The sequence below is a fragment of the Scyliorhinus torazame genome, chromosome 3, assembly GCF_047496885.1.
Source record: "Scyliorhinus torazame isolate Kashiwa2021f chromosome 3, sScyTor2.1, whole genome shotgun sequence".
Classification (NCBI taxonomy): domain Eukaryota; kingdom Metazoa; phylum Chordata; class Chondrichthyes; order Carcharhiniformes; family Scyliorhinidae; genus Scyliorhinus; species Scyliorhinus torazame.
Window position 1 is genome coordinate 318,802,319 of NC_092709.1, and position 18,802 is coordinate 318,821,120.

Here is an 18,802-nt window from a genome sequence, read left to right on the forward strand (position 1 = left end):
ATGTCTGCGTAGGTTTCACCCCCACAACCCAAAGTTGTGCAAGTTAGGTGGATTGGCCACGCTAAATTGCCTCTTAATTGGGAAAACAAATAATTGGGTACTCTAAAAAAATTTTTTTTTTTTTTTAAAAAGAAATGTTTGATGCTGAGCCATAACAATACTGGCCAAATGGTCAAACGCTTGATCAAAAAGGGAGGTTTAAAGGAGCATCTTGGCTGAGGAGGAGAAAGGGCAGCACGGTAGCATGGTGGTTAGCACAATTGCTTCACAGCGCCAGGGTCCCAGGTTCGATTCCCGGCTTGGATCACTGTCTATGCGGAGTCTGCACATCCTCCCCGTGTGTGCGTGGGTTTCCTCCGGGTGCCTTGGTTTCCTCCCACAGTCCAAAGATGTGCAGGTTAGGTGGGTTGGCCATGATAAATTGCCCTCAGTGTCCAAAATTGCCCTTAGTGTTGGGTGGGGTTACTGGGTTCTGGGGATAGGGTGGAGGTGTGCAGTTGGGTAGGATGCTCTTTCAGAGAGCCGGTGCAGACTCGATGGGCCGAATGGCCTCCTTCTGCGCTGTAAATTCTATGATAAAAAAAAGGGAGGCCAAGATTGAGCCTTGGTACCTGAAGGCACAGTCATCAATAGTAGAGTCATTAAAATTAGAGGTTCCCAAGACACCTGAATTAGAGGCAGAGACATCTGAGGGACTGGGGGCTGGAAGGAATTATCGAGTTCAGGCACGGCGAGGCCACGGAGAGATTTGAAAACAAGGAGGAGATTTTTAACATAAAAAATGGCTGCTTATGAGGAGTCAATGTAGGTCAGCAAACACAGAGGTGATCAGTGAGTGGGATTTCGTACACAAGCGGACAGAGGCGGCAGGATTATGGGGGATAGAATGTGGGAGGCCGGCCAGGAGTGTGTTGGAATAGGCAAGTCTAAAAGTAACAAAGGCATGAAAAAGAGGGTTTGTTTTGGCAGCAGACAAATTCAGGTAAGGGAGGTCAGGTTCAGGTCAGGCAGTGTTACCAAGGTGGAAATAAACGGTCTTCGTGACGGCCTGGCTATGAGGCCAGAAACCTATCTTGTGGTAAAATATTACACCAAGGTTGCAAAAAGTTTGCTTGAGCTCAGGATGTTGCCAGACAGAGGTATGGAGTGGGTAACAAAGGAACGGAGCATCAGGAACTGGAGACAATGGCTTCAGCCTTCCCAATGTTAGAAGGTGTGATTAGCCTTAAGCCAAGCTTATCTGGCAAGCTGCGATCCTGGGAGGATGCAAGAGGCTTTTAAGGAGTGGCCCACAAACTCCCTGCTCTCTCCTGTTTATCTTCCTTCATGTTTTTGCTCGAAATCTAATTCTGTCAGACATTGGAGACCTAATGGATGAAATCTGGCACCACTGGATTAGACCAGTGTTCTTCAAACTTTTTTTCCGGAGACCCATTTTTACCAACTGCCCGACCTTCGGGACCCACGCCGGCTGACCTGCGCGCCCCACCATTTTCTCTTACCTTGTTAGCTGCTGACAAAAATGGAGGAAATGGTTTTGGGTCCCTTTGGCCCTCGTACATGCTCCTCCAATGGAACCTGTTGGATGAAGGTGAAGCCTTCCGGTGTCGGAAAGTATGGAATCTCCATCTGTCCAAAGTTCTGCATTTTTTTCTTGTAAAATTTTATCACATAAACCCTCCCGAACTTGTAAAAAAAAACATAAAATGAGTAAAATAAATGAAAAATATGAAAAAAAACCGAATAAAATAAATGAAAAAAAGGAATAAAACCCCCTCCGAACTTGTAAAAAAAATAAAGTGAATTAAATAAATGAAAAAAAAATTTTAATGAATAAAATAAATGAATAAAAACCACGACAGAACTTGTAAAACAAAAAGCTGCAACCATTAAAAAAAATAGCGACCGCACTGCGCATGCGTGCCTGATTATCGGCACGCATGTGCGATCATCGTGCGCGCTTGCACAATGCGGCCAATTTTTTTTTTTGCACTCTGTGGCCGCTTGCAGCCGGCATTATGAAAAGCCGTCTGCTGCGCGGGGATTTGCGCGATCGGGAGCGCTACGGACAACGGCACCGCAACCCGCCCGCGACCCGCCCCGACTTTGAAGAACACTGGATTAGACTTAAGCACCAGGGTCCCAAGTTCGATTCCCGGCTTGGGTCACTGTCTGTGCGGAATCTGCACGTTTTCCCCGTGTCTGCATGGGTTTCCTCCGGCTGCTCCGGTTTTCTCCCAAAAGTCCCGAAAGATGTGCTATTAAGGTAATTTGGACATTCAGAATTCTCCCTCTGTGTACCCGAACAGGTGCTGGAATGTGGCGACTGGGGGCTTTTCGCAGTAACTTCATTGCAGTGTTAATGTAAGCCTACATGTGACAATAAAGATTTTAAAAAAAGAGGAGACATGATAGTCATTCGCGAGACCCACTAAAAGGGGACCTTGAAATCTCACAAAAGAGAAACCACAAAAAATTAAAGACAGGGGCAGAAAATTCCAAATATTCGCAGGGAGGTTGTCTCTGCGTGCTCGATTGAAAGAGTAGCAAAAGTGGGAGGTACAAATTCTGTGAGGAGCTGCTCCTCCAATCACAGATTGTGTCTCTGCCGTGCTGCCTGCTCCAGCTCCTCCAATGATAGGCTTCCTCCCTCCCGCTCCTGCTGTTCCTCCAGAAATGGTCAGTGATTGGAGGAGCAGCAAGGGCGGGGTAGGGGGGAACCTGCCATTGGAGATCGATGAGCAGTTATCCTGGGCGGTCCGTCTGCCACCATGCAGGAAAAATTAGGCTGTGATATGATTCAGCCCATCGACATCTTCCGGGACCGGGGAAGGCCGGGGAAAAGAAGCAAAGTACGAGATAACAACATTCTGTGGGGTTTCATGGAAGGCACGTCGTAATTCAAGATAGCAATCAGAGAGCCAGGGAAGTGATTTACTGTGTTCTGATTTAAAGAAATGAGGAAATGACGGAGAGAGGCAGCGAAAGCAACAAAAAAATGCCTTTATCCGTGACCAAACGCAGGAAAACCAAGCTTGAGAACGAGCAAAACCCCGACAACATCTTCAAAAAAGCTAGCACGGGTAATAAATAACTGACAACTCTAAAACAGTCATGTGAAGTTCCATTAGCTTGTGATTTGTAATATTCAACTTTGATTGGGGAAACTAAGCGCGCTATTTTTTCGCTCTGTTAGCCATGGGCACAAATCCTGTCATGGCCGCAAAATCTTGCAAGAGGCCTAGAATGGGAATTGCACTGGCGAGATTTCTGATTGCGATGTTCCCGGGCCCTCCCTGATGACATGATCAGGTTCACGCCCAGTAAGGGTCAAACCTTCAGACCTCATTGAATCCTCCTGCCCACCAACGTGATGTCACGCGGGCGTGAATTACTGCTGCTTTTTAAAACGGGGAGCCAGGCGCCATGACCTCCGAGAAGAGTGGGGGTGGTCGGGGTCCACCTCCAGGATTGGGGGTTGCAGCTGGTGGGTGGGTTGTCCCGAAGCCTTCAGCCTGTCTGTTTTAGAAAGTGTTTACAGCCCTGAATGATTATGGAGCCTGTCCGTTTTATTAATTGTGCACAGCCCTGATTGACTGGTCTGCCTGTGTGGTCAGGAAGTGAAAATGAGCATTTAGTTTCCCACTGTTAGAGGCATAGGGGTATGGGGCATCTGTGGGTGTGGGCTCATGAGGTAGGGGGGGTGGGGAAGGGTGAGATGAGACTGAAGGAGGCCAGCCTGAATGCCTGATTGGATGAGGCGCCGAAAGAGAAAGCAGGGGCTAATGGTGGTGGGCAAGAATTCAGAGATCATGCAGTGGTTTCCCAGGAGTCTTAAATGTAAAGGCATGACAGCAAAGAGATCTCGGGATGACACAGTGTGATTATAAACGGTGCCTATTCGTGTTGCCTATCTCAGCTATGCAGAATAATTGTGCCTTCTAACATTCCTGAGTCATGCTCATCAAACTAATTGTCAAACTCGTGAGTTAAGCCGTAACAATGTCAGCTTCACACATTCTCAAAGTCAAGGAGAGTCTTGAGGCTGCGTAGGTGTGCGGTGGACTCACGCTTGAGCGGAACCCTATTCGGACGGAATTTCACATTGACCCCACGCCCCGTACTCCTCCTCGGACGCTGGAGCCCCACAACCCTAGTCGCCTGATGGAAATGCCCTTTGTGTCCTTTTGCGCTACACGGAGAGGTTTCCTGTAAGGGCTGCTGCTGCACACCCTTCACCTACTTGCCCTCACCCGGACAAGCCTTGGTGTGCCTTGTCAGATGTTGCGAGTGTGAGTGAGTGACAGGTATTGCACTAAAGTGTCAGCTTAATGCCCTGGAGAGGCACTTGGACCGATAACCTCCTGACTCTTGTCGAACCTATGCTTTCAACCTTCCAAGTCCTTTTGGACAATGTTCATGCAACCTATTGCCTCAAGGTTCCATTTAATATAATCTTTATTATTGACACAGGATGTTGCCTGGTATGGAGGGAAAATCTTATGAGGAAAGGCTGATGGACTTGAGGTTGTTTTCGTTAGAGAGAAGAAGGTTAAGAGGAGACTTAATAGAGGCATACAAAATGATCAGAGGGTTAGATAGGGTGGACAGTGAGAGCCTTCTCCCGCGGATGGAAATGGCTAGCACGAGGGGACATAGCCTTAAACTGAGGGGTAATAGATATAGGACAGAGGTCAGGGGTAGGTTCTTTACGCAAAGAGTAGTGAGGCCGTGGAATGCCCTACCTGCTACAGTAGTGAACTCGCCAACATTAAGGGCATTTAAAAGTTTATTGGATAAACATATGGATGATAATGGTATAGTGTAGGTTAGATGGCTTTTGTTTCGGTGCAACATCGTGGGCCGAAGGGCCTGTACTGCGCTGTATTGTTCTATGTTCTATGTTCTAAGTAGGCTGGCATTAACACTGCAATGAAGTTACTGTGAAAATCCCCGAGTTGCCACACTCCGGTGCCTGTTCGGGTACACTGAGGGAGAATTCAGAATGTCCAATTCACCTAACAAGCACATCTTTCGGGACTCATATTAAAGCATACAATACGAACCAGCATATCCTAAATTTTATTTTATTCCTTTTGAGTTGTGCATTGGGCAATATTGTCACCCTGCAAAATCAACCTGCAAATAGATTCCATTTCTCAAGTTACTGACAGGACATGAAAGACTTGTCAAATCTGTTACTGTGATTGATCTGGAGGACTAGGGGAGTGGATGTGTGGGGGTGTTCCAGATTCTTTGCATGCATTCCCTATAATATTCACTATATACCCATTTACATTTCAATGAATACACTATTCCTTTGAAGCATCAACCTTGCAATGTCAATAATGGGACAGTACTCAGTTTTTCCCATACATGAACAGCATCACTTCAAATAAAAAATTCCTAATTAAACTGCTCTGATGACTCACTGGAACAGTACCAATCAGACACAATTGAGAAATAAAAGATCTAGCTAAAATATACTGCTTCTGAAAAACTAACCTGCAACCCTCAGTTTGTATTTTATAATAATAATAATCTTTATTGTCACCTGTAGACTTACATTAACACTGCAATGAAGTTACTGTGAAAAGCCCCTGGTCGCCACACTCTGGCGCCTGTTCAAGTATACAGAGGGAGAATTCAGAATGTCCAATTCACCTAACAGCACGTCTTTTGGGACTTGTGGGAGGAAACCGGAGCACCCGGAGGAAACCCATGCGGACACGGGGAGAACGTGCAGACTCCGCACAGACAGTGACCCAAGCCGCGAATCCAACATGGGACCCTGGTGTTGTGTGACAACAGTGCTAACCACTGTGCTACCCTGCCGCCCATTTGTTAATGAGACATCGCATTATTTTCTGGCAATGGACTGTAGACCTGCCCAAAGAGGAACTGAACCCATATTAGTAAGATAATAGGAAATAGGAATCGTAGGAGGGCGTTCCACCCTTTTAAGTCTGCTGTCCCGTTCAGTTAGACCGTTGCTGACCTGATTTCCTACCTGTCCCTCATGATTTTGACTTCCTTGTAGATCAAAAGATTGTCAAACTCAGCTTTGAATATATTGAATGACCCGGCCTTCACCACTTAAGATTAATGACTCACTGGCAGGAGAAATTCCTCACCATTATCTGAAACGGGAGACCCATTGGCTGGAATTTTCCGGTCGTTGCCGGTGGTGGGATCTTCCGGTCCCGCTGATGGTGAACCTCCACCACGGGTATCCCGGCAGCAGGGGAAGCAAAGAAGAGGAAACCTGTTGTCAGTGGCGGGATCAGGAGATCCCGATACCAGCTAATGGCAGGCCACCTCCCCGGTGCGAAACACGGCGCTGAGGGGGGCAGAAAATCCCGTCCGCCATTTTGAAACTGTGCCTGAGTTGTCCATTATCCCACCAAGGGAAACATCCTGTCAGCACCCACCCTGTCAGGCCACCTCAGATTCTTATACGTTCCAATAAGATCACCATGAATAAGTAACAAATGGATTAACTTTAAACTCAGTAATGCCTTTGTTAAAATAACAGACCAAGGAAATCATTAATGGATTATCACGTCCATAACACATAAAGCAGAGTGCAATTTTAACCCTAACCCCGTGCTGACCCAACAGTGAATTATGTGCATCTGAATCCATCATCAGACTTTCATAAAACAAACTAAACTTTAACAAAGAACCATAGGAATGTCCATGAGCAATCCCAAATATTGATACCTCTCCACTGTTCATGCCCTCAGCATCTATCTGCCTTGTCGTTCCCGTTAATGTTTTCCATATTAACTGCCTCTCTGGGTAATATATTCCACACACAGCGGTTAGCACTGCTGCCTCACAGCTCCGGGGATCCCGGGTTCAATTCCGGCCTAGCATAACTGTCTGTGTGGAGTCTGCACATTCTCCCCGTGTCTGCGTGGGTTTCCTCCGGATGCTCCGGTTTCCTTCGCAGTCCAAAGACGTGCAGGTTAGGTGGATTGGCCATGCTAACTTGCCCCTTAGTGCTCAAAAAGGTTGGGTGGGGTTGGTGGATTATGGGGACAGGGCGGAGGCTTGGGCTTAAGTAGGGTGGTCTTTTCAAGGGCCACTGCAGACTCGATCGGCCAATGTAAATTCTACGTTCACTTCAGATCTGCAGACGGTCCTTAAATCTGACCCACGCATCATACCCATTGTCACAACGTGAGCCTCTCTTCTCCAGGTTACAGATTTTATGGCAATCTTCTGCATTGTTGTGATTCCCGTAGCAGGATCATCCAGTCCCACCTGCAGTACCAAGCTTGGCAGGCAGGAGAACCTAATTTGGCGTAGGGCCGAAAAATCAGTTTCCCAACTGTGGGATGAACTTCAGCAATTAGTGTCGTCTGTACTTGAAAGGTGGGTTAAAGGAGGGTCCAGCTTTCTGACTGAACAATGCTGGGAAGTCTTTCTTCGTGTATTAACACGTCATGCATGCTCATTAAAACACCAGCTCGCCAGAATTTACACCCTCCTCCAAACCTAGCTCCCCGCCAGTAGGAAATTAGAAGGTTCACTTTTATGACTGCACATAAGTGGTATGCACCTGGCAACGTCAACGTCTTCCATGATTAACGGTGAGTTGCTGCTCATTGTCCTCTTTGGGAACATCTCTAGACATCAGCCCAGCCATCAAGCTGGGTGGTGTCAGTGCAAGCCACAGAGTGGATGAATAAGGAAGGGAGAAAGGGTATGTGGGGAAGGGTGGAGTAGAAGTTGGGCAAAGGTAAATGGGGGAAGTGCAGGCTGTCCGGGCGGCCTTTAAGTAAATATGGCCCCCCCCCCCCCACCCACCGCCCCCCCCCCCCCCCCACCCACCGCCCCCCCCACCCCCCCCCCCACCCACCGCCCCCCCCCCTTTCCCCATGTGGTAATGGCAGGCATGGCGGCTTCTTGCCCATCCCCATTGTGAGAATTGGTGAGCTCTTCACGGAGGTATATTTAATGAACTGATCAACGTAAGATCGTCCATGATCAGCTGCCCCAAACCCCCCCAGCATGGCTCACTCCTACGTTTGTGCCTGCCACTACAGTTAGACTCCAGAATGGGAAATTTCTGCCCATGTGTTAAGACTTTTACTGTAACAAAGAAACTAAAATCAACACAGACCAAATACAAACAGACAATTAATACTCCAAACAAAAATGGTACATGAGGATTAACTATTACGGAATTGTACATCATGGCTCCTAGCTCTCCAGCAGGCTCACTTCTCCCTACCATCTAAGTCAAAAGTTCCAGTATCATTTGAATTCAGATCTGAGTTTCGCCAGCAAGGCCCACCTTGGAGTCACCTTGTTCCTTAAATCTCCAAAAGTCCTGTCTGTTCTGCTCTCTTCCCTACAAACAGAAAACAATCTCTGCCTTGCATCCTGCTTCGTCATTACCACAAAACAGTCCTTCTGCTTCTGCACTGCTGTCACTGCTTTGTCTCTCTATCTTTCTCTCTCTCTGTCTCAAAAAGCAGCTATGTCTTTTCTGTGAGGTAATGTGTAAAAGTGTGAAAACTGACATGACATTTCAAAATATTTCTGATTATGTTTCCCCCCCGATGGCAACCAGATCACATGGGCCTGTCTCAGAGCTGGTGTGCTTACCCTAAGTTAAAGGGGATGCGTTAAAACATAACTATGATGTAAAGTCCGCTTCATAACAATATTATTAGGGTTGGATTTATCTATTCTATTAAGTATGTTGGATCATCTCTTCTTTAGAGAAAACAACCCCAGGATCTGGTCTTGTTAGCGACTATTCTCTTTATATATTTATGACTGCCTGGTTTTGGACTCCTTCACAAATGGAGACATCAAACCCCTCCATAATTTTTGTTTGGTTTCCCACTCCCTCCCCTTAGTGTTTTCTTTTCCAGAGATAAGAGTTTCAGTCTGTTCATCGGTGCAACCTCTACAACCTGGTCTCATCCCCATAAATGTTTCTCGCACTTTCTCCAGTGCCTCTACGCCCTTTCCATAATATGGAGACCAGAACCCATGGTTCTTAAGTCACCAGAACAATATTTGGACGCTTCTTACCTGACATTGTTGCTACACGGCACAGAAAGAATCCAATGGAAATTACGTCTCAAACAAACAGCTGGAAAATAGAAAGGAGATTGACAAGCCATAGTAAGCATAGCGTCATTGAGTTTTACAGCACAGAAAGAGGCCATTTGGTCCATCGTGTCTGTCCCGGTCATCAAGCACCTATCTATTCTAATCTCATTTTCCAAAACTTGGTCCGTGGCCTTGTATGCTATGGTGTTTCAAGTGCTCATCTAAATGCTTCTTGAATGTAGTGAGGATTCCAGCCTCTACCACCCTTTCAGGCAGTGAGTTCCGGATTCCCCCCCTTACCTTAAATCTAAGGCCCCTGGTTTTTAACCCCTCTACGAAGGGGAAAACCACCTTCCTAGCTATCCCATCTATGCCCCTCATGCTTCTGTGCACCTGTCAGGTGCCCCCCTCAGCCTTCTCTGCTTTAAGGTAAACAACCGCATCCGAACTAGCCTCTCTTCACAGTTGAAACATCTGAATAGGTGGTAGACACTCAGAAATGAAAGATAAGGAGATTTTCACAATTGTAGACTTTGTTACATAATTTTTCAATTGGCGCTGAAAGTCTGAGGCATTAAACGAAAGGTAAAGGAGCTCCCCCTTCCCAGTGCAATAACCAAAGGGGCAAAACAAAAACCCACAAAGGTTTAATGGAACATTCTGGCACCGGCTACAACCTCTCAACTCTGACTCACCTATTGTGGAAACGACGGCTTTAATTTTCCAATTAGCTGACAATTGTCTCCATAAGCGTTCCGACCCCATGAGTATTTTGCTTTGAAGAAAATTATAAGACTGCACTTTTGGATGGTTTTTCAGACAGCGCCAGAGATAACCGGTTTGAGTGGTCATGGTCAGTTAAACGTTTTAATAAATGAACAAACCTAGTTTATATGCCACTTGAGCTTTGCTTTCGTTGGTTAGTGTTTTACTTTAATCCTTCATTAGTTCTAGCGAATATAATTATTTAAGATTTACAGAACAAATCCAAGCCATTTTGCCCTCCAAGTCTAGGCTGGTGCTTATGTTCTACACAACTTGCTTCGAAGCCTTCATTACTCTCAGCTCAGAGGAACCAACTTCCTTTCTTCGTTATCTTCCAGGTTGAGCAGTGACATGTTGCTGCAGAGTTACATATCTTAGAAATATCAATAGGGTAATCCCATAGAATAGCCACACAATAGAGCTGAGTGGCATAACAAGAAATGAATGAGTGTCAAGCCTCTTTTTGAAGGCCAAGAATTGAATATTGTTATTTAGCTCCTGTTAGGTTTGCCAACCCCGCAGAGTTTGTCTGGAGTCACCAGGAACTGACGATCAACCTCCAGCTCTGGAGAAAGATCTTCGGGACATTAAGCAAAGGTGGATTTTCTTTTGTCATTTTCTTTGCACATTTCTCTTTACCAGATGTAAAGACCGGGGGGGGGGGGATAGGGAGTGAAAAAGGCTGTTTGATTGACAGCCAAGCATCATTCAATTTGGTCATGAGTATTTTTGCTTTCCAGTGGGCGCAGTGTGGCACAAAGATAGATATGTTGGCTAACGAATGGCTGGAGCGTGGGGGGGAGGGGGGCTTTCATGTGATGAAGCCTCCAGGAATAAGTCTAATCACAGTTGGCAACCCTAGATGCTGTTCAAAATGGGCCTGCGAAATTTTGAGTTCATTGAATCCCCCAAAGAAAGGTCATTGCCTCACATGCTGCTAGTTCCTACTGGTTCCTCGGCAACCTAGCCAAAGGTAGTTTCTATCAATAAAATGTAATTTGCCTCCTTTTTCTAAACTGTGCCAGTGAGGCCCAGCACAGTGTTTATGTGTAATGTGTGTGGAGATAAGGTATTGGTGATCTAAGGCTCACAGCCTGTGGTGATCTACCAGGGCCTAGCTTTAAGCCGATTAAATTGGATATCCTAAATTTTTTAAATTTAAATTTAGAGTACCCAATTATTTTTTTTTCCAATTAAGGGGCAATTTAGCATGGCCAATCCACCTAACCTGCACATCTTTGGGCTGTGGGAGTGAAACCCACACAGACAAGGGGAGAATGTGCAAACTCCACACGGACAGTGACCCAGGGCCAGGATTCTAAACTGGGTCCTCAGTGCCGCAGTCCCAGTGCTAACCACTGCGCCACCGAGCTGCCCTTGGATATCCTAAATTAAAGACTTGGGCATTTTAAAATCATACTGCAGTCAAACCTCAGGCAGGCTGTTGGAATTCAGACTTGACCAAAATCAAACACACAAACTGCTAGAACATGTCTGGACCTGCCCCGTCAATCAGCCATCAGGAGATCGTTGCACCCCATTTATATGCACAGGTCTATTGTCAGTAGCCCAGATCGGGCCAGACTTTCTGTCACCCAGAGTTTCTGCTGTTACCTTGTATGGGAACAGGTTATGTGCAGACAACACCACCAGAGATGGGACATCTAGGGTGGGCTCAGGTGGCCTGTCAAACAGTCATCAACCGGACAATGGGGTACTGAGACGCCCTCCCCCCCCCCCCCCCCCCCCCCCCGCCCCCCAAGGCATCATTGCAGAAAGCCAGAGGAAGTGACAAAAGTGTGCGAAGGAAGGGGGATAAAAACAGGCACCCGAGGTACATCAGCAGCGAAGACAAGGGGCGTCATTCTCCGACCCCCCGCCGGGTCGGAGAATGGCCGTAGGCCGCCGTGAATCCCGCCCCCGCCGAAGTCTCCGGTACTGGCGATTGGGCAGGGCCGGGAATCGGGCCGCGCCGGTTGGCGGGACCCCCCGCTGGATTCTCCGGCCCGGATGGGCCGAAGTCCCGCACAGAAATTGCCTGTCCCGCCGGCGTAAATCAAACCTGGTATTTACCGGCGGGACCAGGCGGCGTGGGCGGGCTCCGGGGTCCTGGGGGTGGGGGGGGGGGGGGCGCGGGGCGATCTGACCCCGGGGGTGCCCCCACAGTGGCCTGGCCCGCGATCGGGGCCCACCGATCCGCTGGCGGGCCTGTGCCGTGGGGGCACTCTTTCCCTTCCGCCTCCGCCACGGCCTCCACCATGGCGGAGGCGGAAGTGACTCTCCCCACTGCGCATGCGCGGGAAACTGACAGCGGCCGCTGACGCTCCCGCGCATGCGCCGCATTTCCGCGCCAGCTGGCGGGGCAACAACGCCATTTCCGCCAGCTGGCGGGGCGGAAATCCCTCCAGCGCCGGCCTAGCCCCTCAATGTTGGGGCTAGGCCGCCAAAGATGTGGAGCATTCCGCACCTTTGGGCCGGCGCGATGCCCGTCTGATTGGCGCCGTGTTTGGCGCCAGTCGGCGGACATCGCGCCGTTGGGGGAGAATTTCGCCCAAGGTGTGCGAGGTGACCTTGACCAGATCGGAGAAGTGAAGACCAGACCAGAAGGAAGGAAGAGGCTGCCAGCGAGAACCACCTTGGTGAAGACGGACCAGAGGACTTCCAGCGATCATATCCATAGCCTACTTTAAGGGTAGTATACACTGATCTAAGGTACCTCTAATATTTTGTGGGTAACATAAAGGTTAATTGTGTTAAATAAATATTGTTGAGCTTTGAACTTGTTTGTGGTTGGTTTCCTTATAAATAAAGACACCCCAGGTAAAACCTTTGAGTAAGTAAACTGGTGACAAGTACCTGAGGTTTTCCAAGTACAACAAGCCCATCAGGGCCTTTAATCGTGTGACACAGGTTTCACAGAGCCCGAGGCAGGATCAAGTAACAAGAGAACTAACTGTCCCTTTCATACTGATCACTGAGCTGCTGTGTTCCTCACATTTAATTAAAACCTTTTGACAGCTGTTTGAAGATTAATCTTTATTGAGGAATGGTTAAATATGTTTGGCTTCAAGCATGCACCAACTATCCAAATGGCTGTGTTACGAGGAAATTTTAACAGTCAAGACGGACAATAGCACAAGGGCTCTACTAGCTCGTAAAAGCTCCTTGTAAACAATTTACTGATTTTGCCGTTGCTTCAAGAGTCGGCAGGTTTTGCCTCATTTAAAGGGGTGACTTGAATTCTGCTAATTTCCCATGAATTTTCGTAGTCAGAAAAGCAAACTACAGAGCTTTGGCAGCGAGGGCCTGCTCTGGCACCCAACCTGGCAACACTTGTGATGGCGCTCTCCTTGGCTTCCCTAGCTCTGTAACCTCCTCCGGCACTACAGACCCCCGAGTTCACTGCCTTCCTCCAATTCGGATGTCTTCAATCTTCCAGGTCTGACTGGTAGCTGCGCCTTCTGCTGCTTAGGCCCCAGTTCCTGGAATTCCCACTGTAAACCTCTCTTCATCTCTCTCCACTGTGCTTTACCTTTTAAAACCTACCTCTTTGCTCAAGCTTTTGTTCACTGGACCTAACATCACAGTGGCTCGGTGTCAAATATTATCTGATACCACCCATGTGAAGCTCCTTGGGACTTTTTACTTCTGGGCAGCACGGTAGCACAAGTGGGCAGCACTGTGGCTTCACAGTGCCAGGGTCCCAGGTTCGATTCTCCGCTGGGTCACTGCACAAACACTGACGGCTTTGCGTAGGGCAGCACGGTAACATTGTGGATAGCACAATTGCTTCACAGCTCCAGGGTCCCAGGTTCGATTCTCCGCTGGGTCACTGTCTGCACGTTCTCTCCATGTCTGCATGGGTTTCCTCCAGGTGCTCCGGTTTCCTCACACAGTCCCACAGTGCAGATTAGGTGGATTGGCCATGATAAATTGCCCTTAATGACCAAAAGGTTAGGAGGGGATATTGGGTTACGGGGATAGGGTGGAAGTGAGGGCTTAAGTGGGTCGGTGTAGACTCGATGGGCCAAATGGCCTCCTTCTGCACTGTATGTTCTATGTTCATAATGGTGCTCCAGAAATTCAAGTTGTTATTATTAAAAGGCATTTCTAGTTAATCTGTATGTTAGAAAGGCTTGCATTTACACTGCTGGAAGGTAAGAAACACAGCAAGTTCCCGCAAACATCAATATGATAAAGACCCACCAATCTGTTTTATGTGATGTTGATTTACGGACAACTAACAGGACACCAGGGATAAATCGCCTGGGCTTCTTGGAAAAAGCACTATTGTATCGTTCATTTCACTGAGGGGGCAGACTGGGCCTCGGACAGTACTACACTGAGTGTTAGCCAAGACCAGGGTCGAAACTTGAACCCACGGCCTCCTGACTCAGGGGAGAGACTGTGCCAACTGAGCTACACGAAACGCTGGTTCTTACTAAAGTATTGATAAACTGGATGTTTGCTTTTTAACACTTTTGTTCGATCCTAGCCTCCTGTGCCCGTCAAGAATGCATTCTGTACGGGGAGCTATCGGGGCCTGAAAGGATCAGCAATGGAGGTAAGCTGCACTCGTGCTCAGTACATTTCAACAGGCAACTTTCCAACGGCATGTGAAGCCACCGAGATTCCAAAGTCTGACCCGGTGCTTCGTCACTGGTCCTGCACATTACCTGTGGTTAAGAAAATTAAGTCTGACAGGTGCTTCTTTATTCTCAACAGCCTGCGATAGAAACAGTTCCTTTATTCGGCAAACTGCGCTCTCTCAAGTGTACTCGCTGTGGATGTGCTTCACAGAACCAAAGAATCTTACAGCATAGAAGGAAGGCAGACAGCACTATCAGAGACCCCTTCCACCCAGGCATTGCCTTCTTTCAGACCCTTCCATCAGGCAGAAGATACAGAAGTCGCACATCCAGACATAGGAACAGCTTCTTCCCCACAGCTACAAGACTCCTCAATGACTCCCCCTCGGACTGATCTGTTCCCTGTAAGAACACTATTCACGATGCCCTATGCTGCTCTTGCTCATGTATTTGCTTTGTTTGGTCCCTTCTTCCGCAATGTAACCAATCACTGTTTTGTCGATGTACCATTTGTCAATGTTCCCTGTTGATTATTCTTGTGTCTACTATGTAAGTACTGTGTACGTTCCTCGGCGGCAGAAAAATACTATTCACTGTACTTCGGTACATGTGACAATAAACCAAATCAATCTATCAGTCAATCAATCAACAGTTCGTGGAATTAAAAACTCTCTCCTCTCCCCTTGACTTTTATAACAATTAGTTAAAATCGGTATCTTCTGGGCCGGAATTCTCCAGCCATTGAGATTCTCTTTTCCCGCTGGCAGCACAACCTGCCCACGGGTTTCCCAGCGACATGGGGTAGCTTCAATGGGAAATCCCATTGAGAAGTGGTGGGAGTAGAGAGTTCCGTCGGCAGCGAACGGCGTGCCTCCAAGGAACACGCGTCTGGGGGACCGGAGAATCAGATCTTCTAATCTCCTGCCACTTAAAACAGTTTCTCCTTATTAGCTCTATTGAAGCCTTTCTTAATTTTGAATGCATTCAATAAACCCCAGTTTCTCTAATCTCTCCACACGACTGAAACCCTTTATCTCCAGCAAGTCTGTCCCGAAACCCTATCTGAGCGATTGACATCCGTCCTGGTGCCCAGAACTGGTCAATGCTCCAGCTGCATGAAAACCTATTTCTTTGTCTGGTGCGCAGTTTTAACTTTCTGCCAATCTCACAAAGAGCAAGTCCTGCTCAGGGTAACCCCCATGGCCGCCCTTTCCTGCCACCCTCATTCCCACGTAAATGCTCCATTCCCAGCCAGGGGCCTTTCAGTCTGGATCTGGACAGAATGAGACAGATTACTTCTAGCTCGCTTGTGGGCAGAATGCCCAGGCGGGTGACTCGAGGCACGTCCGGCTTTAATACCCACAAGTTGCCAGCCATCTCTCTCTCTCTCTCCCCCCACCCCCCCCAACTTTTGGCTGAAATGCACCCTGCACAGATGGAAGGGCTCAAAGGAGAACGACACACCACATAGTTCCGAAGAAGGAAATTTTTTGAAAAGCAGAAGTCTCCAGTGAAAAAAAGTACCTCTTGTTCGAGGTGGCCGATTGGTGTGTTGCGGGGAGTGGAGGATTGAACTATCGGCAAGGTACATCCACCTTGGAGGGGAGAATGCACAGATTTACCTGAATGAATCACCTAATGATAAAGCCTCTTTGAATTAGTCCCACTCATTCCCCACAGTCCTGTAAAAGTTTAACATAGAACAGTACAGCACAGAACAGGCCCTTCGGCCCTCGATGTTGTGCCGAGCATTGTCTGAAACCAAGATCAAGCCATCCCACTCCTTGTCATTCTGGTGTGCTCCATGTGCCTATCCAATAACCGCTTGAAAGTTCCTAAAGTGTCCGACTCCACCTTCACAGCAGGCAGTCCATTCCACACCCTAACCACTCTCTGAGTAAAGAGCCTACCTCGGACATCCCTCCTATATCTCCCACCCTGAACCTTATAGTTATGCCCCCTTGTAACAGCTACATCCACCCGAGGAAATAGTCTCTGAACGTCCACTCTATCTATCCCCCTCCATCATCTTATAAACCTCTATTAAGTCGCCTCTCATCCTCCTCCGCTCCAAAGAGAAAAGTACGAAGTCTTACAACACCAGGTTAAAGTCCAACAGGTTTGTTTCGATGTCACTAGCTTTCGGAGCGCTGCTCCTTCCTCAGGTGAGGAAGGTGCTCCTTCCTTCACCTGAGGAAGGAGCAGCGCTCCGAAAGCTAGTGACATCGAAACAAACCTGTTGGACTTTAACCTGGTGTTGTAAGACTTCGTACTGTGCTCACCCCAGTCCAACGCCGGCATCTCCACACCAAAGAGAAAAGCCCTAGCTCCCTCAACCTTTCCTCATAAGACCTATCCTGCAAACCAGGCAGCATCCAGGTAAATCTCCTATGCACCCTTTCCAATGCTTCCACATCCTTCCTATAGTGAGGTGACCAGAACTGCACACAATACTCCAAATGTGGTCTCAGCAGGGTCATGTACAGTTGCAGCATAACCCCACGGCTCTTAAACTCAAGCCCCCTGTTAATAAACGCTAACACACTATAGGCCTTCTTCACGGCTCTATCCACTTGAGTGGCAACCTTCAGAGATCTGTGGACATGAACCCCAAGATCTCTCTGTTCCTCCCCATTCCTCAGAACCCTGCCGTTGACATTGTAATCCGCATTCAAATTTTTTCTACCAAAATGAATCACCTCGCACTTATCAGGCTTAAACTCCATCTGCCATTTTTCGGCCCAGCTCTGCATCCTATCAATGTCGCTTTGCAGCCCACAACCGCCCTCCACCTCATCCACAACTCCACCAATCTTGGTGTCATCACCAAATTTACTGACCCACCCTTCAGCCCCCTCCTCCAAGTCACTGATAAAAATCACAAACAGCAGATGACCCAGCACTGAGCCCTGTGGTACACCGCTGGTAATTGGTCCCAGTCTGAAAATTTTCCATCCACCACCGCCCTCTGTCTTCTATGTGATAGCCAGTTACTTATCCAATTGGCCAAATTTCTCTCTATCCCACACCTCCTTACTTTCTTCATAAGCCGACCATGGGGAACCTTATCAAACGCCTTACTGAAATCCATGTATATGACATCAACTGCTCTACCTTCATCTACACACTTAGTTACCTCCTCAAAGAATTCAATCAAATTTGTGAGGCAAGACTTACCCTTCACGAATCCGTGTTGACTTTCCCGGATTAAGCTGCATCTTTCCAAATGGTCATAAATCCTACCTTTCAGGACCTTTTCCATTAACTTACCGACCACCGAAGTAAGACTAACCAGCCTATAATTACCAGGGTCATTCCTATTCCCTTTCTTGAACAGAGGAACAACATTCACCACTCTCCAGTCCTCTGGCACTATCCCCGTGAACATTGAGGACTCAAAGATCAAAGCCAAAGGCTCTGCAATCTCATCCCTTGCCTCCCAAATAATTCTTGGATATATCCCATCTGGCCCAGGGGATATGTCGGCCCTAAGGTTTTTCAAAATTGCTAATACATCCTTCCTCAGAACATCTACCTCCTCCAGCCTACCCGCCTGTATCACACTCTCATCCTCAAAAACATGGCCCTTCTCCTTGGTGAACACTGAAGAAAAGTATTCATTCAACACCTCTCCTATTTCTTCTAACTCCATGCACAAGTTCCCACTACTGTCCTTGACCGGCCCTAACCTCACCCTGGTCATTCTTTTATTTCTCACATAAGAGTAAAAAGCCTTGGGGTTTTCCTTGATCCGACCCGCCAAGGACTTCTCATGCCCCCTCCTAGCTCTCCTAAGCCTTTTTTTTTAGCTCATTCCTTGCTACCTTGTAACCCTCAAGCGACCCAACTGAACCTTGTTTTCTCATCCTTACATACGCTTCCTTTTTCCTCTTGACAAGACATTCAACCTCTTTTGTGAACCATGGTTCCCTCACACGGCCATTTCCTCCCTGCCTGACAGGGACATACCTGTCAAGGACACGCAGTATTTGTTCCTTGAACAAGCTCCACTTTTCATTTGTGCCTTTCACTGACAGTTTCTGTTCCCATCTTATGCTCCCTAATTCTTGCCTAATCGCATCATAATTACCCCTCCCCCAATTATAAACCTTGCCCTGCCGTATGGCCCTATCCCTCTCCATTGCAATAGTGAAAGACACCGAATTGTGGTCACTATCTCCAAAGTGCTCTCCCACAAACAAATCTAACACTTGGCCCGGTTCATTACCCAGTACCAAATCCAATGTGGCCCCCCCTCTTGTTGGCCTATCCACATATTGTGTCAGGAAACCCTCCTGCATACACTGTACAAAATTGTACTGCCCCATCCGAACTGTTCGACCGATAGAGGTTCCAATCAATATTTGGAAAGT

General features: G+C 47.7%; 1 protein-coding gene across 2 annotated transcripts in view; it reads right to left on the minus strand.

The window, feature by feature from the left end:
• rnf24 (ring finger protein 24) overlaps positions 1–18,802 on the minus strand; it is a 224,492-nt gene that overhangs the window by 121,168 nt on the left and 84,522 nt on the right. The window contains exons 1-2 of one of the 2 annotated variants that reach the window (XM_072497631.1): positions 9,771–9,850; positions 9,055–9,115 (exon numbers count right to left, since the gene is read on the minus strand). In XM_072497631.1, coding sequence (XP_072353732.1) covers positions 9,055–9,115; positions 9,771–9,840 — 131 coding nt within the window. In that variant the 5' untranslated portion in view covers positions 9,841–9,850. Of the gene's footprint in view, positions 1–9,054; positions 9,116–9,770; positions 9,851–18,802 lie in introns of those variants that run through there. The other variant, XM_072497632.1, reaches the window with a different exon arrangement.